Raw genomic sequence first — 6,855 nt, forward strand, 5'->3', positions numbered from 1 at the left:
GTGGTTGGATTGAGGGGTGGATGAATGAATGGGTTTTATTTGATAACATTTAGGTTTATCACACCCTTATGGGTTTGGGGTGCTCTGAGAGAGCAGATAGGATCCCAATAAATAGCGATAGGGTGAGAAAAGGCGGATTCGTGTTGTATTTCGCCGTGTTTCACTCGATTTTTGCAGTCTTCCCTTAAGGTCTATGGCTGTGGTTGAGCATTAAGGCTCATTCTCAGCCAATGGACCTCGCTGTGTGCTCTGTTCTGCTTTATGGCTTCTTGTGACCCAACCCCATTCAAATGGCATCCATTGAAAGCCATTGGTGGTCCCTTTGGAGGGCTCACTGTGCCCCTTTGGCTCTATTGGATCCAATGGCATCGATTGAAAGCCATTGCTTGCATTGGAGGGCTCACTGTGGCCCCTTTGGCTCTATTGGATCCAANTGGCTCTATTGGATCCAATGGCATCGATTGAAAGCCATTGCTTGCATTGGAGGGCTCACTGTGGCCCCTTTGGCTCTATTGGATCCAATGGCATCCATTGAAAGCTATTGCTTGCATTGGAAGGCTCACTGTGCCCCTTTGGCTCTATTGGATCCAATGGCATTGATTGAAAGCCATTGCTGGCCCCATTGGAGGGCACACTGTGGCCCCTTTGGCTCTATTGGATCCAATGGCATCGATTGAAAGCCATTGCTGGCCCCTTTGGAGGGCTCACTGTGGCCCCTTTGGCTCTATTGGATCCAACAGGTCCCATAAACATGCTCTGATCTGTGCTTTAAATGCTCTATCTGTGCTTTAAATCAGCAGGTGACTCAGCAGGGCTTATTTTTATCTCCTTTCAGCCGAGCTGAGATTTCATATTAGTCATTACAGCACTGCCCTTATAACACCACCTTATAACCACCTTATAAGTGAAGCCATTCATAGGCAGGAGCTGAAGCCATTCAGGAACCAAAGCCATCCTGCACTAAGGGGAGGCTGCAAAGCAAAGCAAACACCAGGAAGCTGAACCACGAGGTCTGACCATGAATCCTCATCACAGGGACCGCACAGGGCTGTGTTTAAACACCTGGGTTAAAATCAGCCTTGAACCTTTGGATGTTGGATTGAAGCATCATCATGTGGTTACCTATGGGTTATTACCATTTGATGGTCCTTGTCCTGCATAAGAAATCCCCTATCCTGTGGGATAACAGCACCAAGTGGTCACGGTGTGATATTTGATAAGAGAATGTATGTGTGTGTGGGTTTTTAGGGGTAAGATTCAAGATATCAGGGGCTAATTTGGCTTGAGTTGGCACCAAGAGGTGGAACAACAGCAGCTTGGTCCCTTTGCAGGGTCTCATGTTTATGGGGTTTGGGGGCTGCGGGCTGCTCTGGGCTTTATAACCCCATGGGAATGGGCTCAGTTGTATGCAATGCTGGTCATTTCAACCCCATACACACCGAGATGGAGCTCTGCAGTGCTGTCAGTGCATACAAATGCTTGGCTGGGATCAGGAACCTGCAGCCCTCATCTCACTTGGGATCTCCCTCATCCCAAAGCCCTTTTAATGTCTTCTTATTCAAGGGGAGGGAAGGGAGGAGGGATGGGGAGAGCAGGGCTTGGTCTGAGTTCAGCAGTCAGAGCATCCTGCTGTGCAGAAGGGAATGGGGAACCTGGAGCTCGGCAGCTTGCCCATAGGGAAACCAAGCTCTGTTCTCATGGAGTTCACAGCCTGGCTGCCCACGAGTCCCACATTCCACTTATGAAGAGGAAGCTGGTGTTAATGAGCCTAATCTGGGTTTATCCAGATGGGGAAGTTCGGAAATGATGGGATGGTTTCCCAAGGTTTGGTTCTGTGATACGGCTTTGAATCAACCCAGGACGGGATGGGAAGAGAGGAGGGGATGGGAGGGGAGAAGAAGGGATGGAAGGTGAGAAGAAGGGAGATAAGGGGAAGAGAAGGGATGGGAGTGAAGGAGAAGAGAGGAGGGATGGGGGAGAAGGAGAAGGGATGGAAGGGGAAGAGAAGAGGGGAGAGGGGGAGAGGAGAAGGGATGGAAGGGGAGAAGAAGGGAGAAGAGGGGAAGAGAAGGGATGGGAGTGAAGGAGAAGAGAGGAGGGATGGGGGGGAAGGAGAAGGGATGGAAGGGGAGGAGAAGGGATGGGAGGGGAGAAGAGGGGAGGGGAGGGAAGAGCTGCCCATATCTCACATTATCAAACCAATGTTCATTAATCAGGGTAGGAGGGGCTGATGAGAGCGAGCGTCCCGTGCAGCCCTTTATGACAGGCATCGTCTGTGAGTCATTCATTCCCTCTTTGCTCCCTGCTGTGCTCCTTCCCCACATTCCTGCACTCGTTTTTTTCCTTTACAACCTGCAGCAGAGCCGTGCAAGGCTGGGGATCTGGTGGGGTGCCCCATTGCATTGCATTGAACTCACACCCAATGCTGCTGCTCTGCAGCCTCCCTGTGTTTGCAGGGAGCCGGGCTGCAGGCGATAAGCACCACTGAGCAGCCTGTCTTGGGGTGATAAATGCTCCCATGCCAGAGTTTGGTGCAAATCAGCCTTATATGGCAACGTTCTGCACGTCTGGCTGGAAATTCTTGCCTTTGTTCAGAGCTGTGTTAAAGCACTTTTGTGCTTGGTGGCATGGAAAGCTCCTAGTTTATAGATAAAGAGGTTTGAGGCTGCAATATTGAGTTTGGGTCCTGAGTGCTGGCACAGAGAACAGTTGTTATTTGCAGCACTAAATGAAGCAAGTGATGCTGAGAATGGGAATTCATTGCAATATTGAGGGGATGCTCCCAGCTATCCCCAAGCTGGGATCCCTGCTGGCCCCATTGCACCTACAGAGCATCACTGCCCCATTGCATCGCTGCCTTCCCCTCCATCCCAAGCTCCCAACGAGCTGCACTAAGTGCTTTATTGCCCTGAGCCTCAGCTCTCACTTAATCTTTATCCTCCCTGGGCAATGCTTAAAAAGGATCGGCCATTGAAGGGTTATTTAACTCAACCCGGGTGAGTCATCTCTAGGTGGGGGGGGGGGGAGGAGAGCCCAGAAGCCGGAATTCTTACGAGCCGGCTCTCGGTGTGAGTTCTATTAACCCAAAGTTCAAGGTTAGAGAAAGATTAACGAGAGGCTGCGTTTCTTTGCCTTGTTTTTGGGGTAGTTTATCAACCACCCCATCCACACCCCCCCACCTCGCCGGGTCTCGTTGTGGCACAGCAGCAAACCCGAAGCTTTTCGGTTTTCCTCTTTATTTTTTAGCGTTGGGCTGTTTTTCCTCCCCCCATTTCACTGAATTCTCCCTAAAATTCCCCATTTTCCGGCTTATTGGGATCGTTCCGTTTTTCTCTCTGTATGAGCCAGGTTCATATTTCCCTCTTTTAAGTGATTTCGAGGCAAAACTTGCCGCTGTTTCTCCGTCTCGTCCAACCCTTTTCCTCCTCCTCCTCCTCTTCTTCCTCCTCCTCCTCTCTCCTACGTCACCTCCCTATCAAGCTCCTCACCTGCCCGCATTGCATTACACATCACTCCTCAACGAAGCTCGTGGAATTCACTTCGAGTTCTGACCCTCTTTCATTTTGACCCGAAAACCAAGATTCCGAAACTCAATCCGAATCCGGGATCTATCAGCTCAGGGAGCAGCTCGCTCCGCTTTAATGCACGATGATAACAGCGCTCCGGTTCTGCTCCGTCCTGATGCTGCTGTTCTCGGTGCGTGGATGGGGATGGAGGGTTGGGGTGGGGGGGAAATAGGGGGATCTGGGGGGCAAATAGGGACACCCAGGGGATGTTTTGGGGTCTTGGGATTCCCGATGGTGCTTCCCGATGTTATCGCGACATGCCCGGACTTGCCGCACTATTTGGAGCGGTGGGAATAGGGGATGGGTTTTTGTATGGGAATTAATGGGGTGGGGGGTAAAGCGAGGTTGGGTGAGCGGGGGGGTGTTTTAGGGGGGGCATGGGGAGTGGGTTGGAATAGGTGGGAGATAATGGAATGGGGGGGTAGGGGATGAATGGAGCTGGGGGTTGGAGTTCTCTTTTAGGGGGGACTTCTGGATGGGGGGGGGAGACCAGAAGTATGGGATCACCCAGACTCTGTGGGGGGGGGTCTGAGGGCATAGAGGGGCTCCGACTTATGGACAGGGGGGAGACCAGAAGTATGGGGTCACCCAGACGCTGTGGGGGGGTTTGAGGGCATAGAGGGTCTCCCTGGATAAAGGGGCTACCAAACGAGCTATGGAGCTATGGGGGGTTCCCCTGCTTTAGGGGCTCTGCAGGGCTTCCATAGTCCCAGGGACTTTGGGGGTTCATCTGGCCCCCATACAGGGGGTGGTGAGGATATAGGGCCGCTTAGCTGGCCTGGGGGGTGTAGGGAATGCTGGGGCTATGGAGGCTCAGCTGGCCCATGGGGTGGGAGCAGGGGGTTTTAGGGGCAGGGGTGTGTGGGGCTGAGGCTGTGGGGCACAGAGGGGGTTGGGATGGGTTATCAGCCCTATGGGGCTGTGGCCACGTGCGCTATAGGGCTGAGGGACAGCAAGCCTTGCTATATGGGGGATGGATTGCAATGGCTGCCCGGCTGGGAGGGAATTCCCCACTTTTTGTTGTCCGTGTGACATCACTGTGACCATCGGGAACATTCGGCAGCAATGGGGCCTGGAGGGTGGGAATGGATCCCATCACCCCATATAATGAGTGTCCAGACCTCAGTGCAGGCAGCAATCGGGGCCAAAACTCCACCACGCGTGGGTTGTATTCCTGCATGGATGGGTGGTGCCCGTATATACCTACAGCCTCACCTGGCTCCATAGAAATGCATCCCCGAGGCTGGGCTGGGAGCTGGGTTGTGATTTGTGTCATTGCAAAGACACTCAGACCCCAATGGGATGCCCACCGTCCGACCCTAAAAGACCATCAGCTTCTCACCCCATTCCTTCCACCTTCAGCTTATAGGGATTTAGGGAGTGGGGTGATATTTTCCTATATCTTAAAGCCTGGCTGATGCCAGAACCTATGGAGACATTGAGACCAGGCCTTTATTTCTCTGTTTACCTCTGTGTTGCACATGACTGTCGTCCGATACAGCGTCACGGTTCCTTCCTTTGGTCTCCTTTGCATCATGCCTGGACCTGGGCCACCAGCACATGAGGAGCAATGGCCCCGGAGCTGCCAGAGCTCAAATTCCAACTACGTCAAAGGAAAACCCCTTTAGTGTGGCTAGAAATGGTTCAGGGCTCACAGTCTCTCTACCCAAAGTGGAGCTTTGGTGCTGTATTAATGCCATGAGGATGCTGCAGGATTCTATATGGGATCCGTTGTGCTCCTGTTCCTCCTTTGGGTGAAAAAAGGCAGAAAAGAAGGAAAAATCACAGAGTTTTGCTGCTGTGGCTTGGAGTGGATGAGGATATTGGATTCTTAGCACAGAGCTGGGGGTGTTTCATGCACATTGGGGGGGGTTCTGGCCCCGGTTGCTTTGCAGGGCTGTTGTACAGGCTGGGATGGCCGGTAACCTTATCATACCCAGTTCTGCTTTGTGATAGTGATGAAATCCCACACCCGAGGGGCCCTTCCCAACGGCAGCCGGGGTTGTGTTGGTGGTGAGATCAACTTAACAGGGTTTGAATGGAGAAGGAGCTTTATTTCCCCCCCTATGAGGTCAGGCAATGAGCTCTTACATCCACCAAAGCTTCCACGTCTCTATTTGGTGAAGCCCTTCAAGCTGATGGAAGGCAAAGGATTTATGTTAGACAGAATAAAAAGGCTTTTTATCCTTATTAAAGACCCAAACAGCTCAGACAGGCGATGTGACCTGGATGTGAGGTGCTCTCATTTCTCTTCTCCCTTCCTGCCCCATAACTCTAGCAATGCTTCCTTACAGTAATACTGATGGTGAACCCAGGGCTCCTTTAGGACGTGTCCCCTCCATGTGCCGTTGTTTGCTGTCTCAGTCCCTGTGCTCGGTTGCCCACACCCTTCCTTGTGGGAAGAGGAAGAAGGGGGGGGCCAATATCTGCTCCTGCAGTGCCTTGGAGGTACTGGTTCAGCATTTCTGACTCATAGAAGAAATATGTGCTCTAAGGAAGGGCACAATGTGGTTACGGTGCCTCTGCCTGGCTGCCATTGCCTTACATGTCTCTATGCTCTATCCTGAGGCCCCAGTAGTGTGGAAATGGAGCAGCTCAGCCTTCCTCCCCACCACCTCCCTTGCTGCTCTTTATTATCCCTGCACAGCACCGTGCTGCTTTCTTCTGCTCTGTTGCTTCACGTGCTCAGAAATAGGGGAATAAAAGCAGGTATCATCGTGTCCAGCAGCTGCAGGCTGTCCCGGTGCGATGCTTCTCCTTTGCACCAAGGATTTGGGGTGTTTCTAACCCATTTTTCTCCCATGTTTTTAACAGAAGGTTCATTTGGGATCTGCTGTGCCAGTGAAGAGGACGCTCCTGGAGAGCAAGAAGTGTCCTATGGGTAAGGCAGCCACAAGTCACTCCATGCAACTCAATGGCAGCAGAATCAGCTCTTGCTGCAAAGACATTGCCTCCAATGTGGTGCATTAACTCGTATTTGTTTCCATGTCACCCCTTCTTGCAGGCACCTATCTTGCAAATGTCTCCATCGGGTGCCTCCCCTGTAAGAAAGATGAATTCACTGAGTATCCAAACGACTTCCCTAAGTGCCTGAGCTGCCGGACGTGTAGGGAAGGTATGAGCTGGTGTGTGGGTTGTTATCAAAGCTGTATAAGGGAGGATATCCATCCTAAGGAGCAGCTTGGGCTGGGTGTGCTTGGATTGGAGGGAGCTGGCTGCATCCTGACCTGACACAGTGGATCCCATCCATCCCATCCCATCCCATCCCATCCCATCCCATCCCATCCCA

General features: G+C 52.1%; 1 protein-coding gene across 1 annotated transcript in view; it reads left to right on the forward strand.

Moving 5' to 3' along the window:
• Nucleotides 1-3,052: 3,052 nt before the first annotated feature.
• LOC107323583 (tumor necrosis factor receptor superfamily member 10B-like) overlaps nt 3,053-6,855 on the forward strand; it is a 7,763-nt gene continuing 3,960 nt past the window's right edge. Inside the window, exons 1-3 of the mRNA XM_015882845.2 lie at nt 3,053-3,696; nt 6,381-6,447; nt 6,571-6,794. Of these exons, the coding sequence (XP_015738331.1) occupies nt 3,649-3,696; nt 6,381-6,447; nt 6,571-6,794 (339 nt within the window). The 5' untranslated portion in view covers nt 3,053-3,648. The remainder of the gene's footprint in view (nt 3,697-6,380; nt 6,448-6,570; nt 6,795-6,855) is intronic.

Source organism: Coturnix japonica, chromosome 22 (assembly GCF_001577835.2).
Source record: "Coturnix japonica isolate 7356 chromosome 22, Coturnix japonica 2.1, whole genome shotgun sequence".
NCBI lineage: Eukaryota > Metazoa > Chordata > Aves > Galliformes > Phasianidae > Coturnix > Coturnix japonica.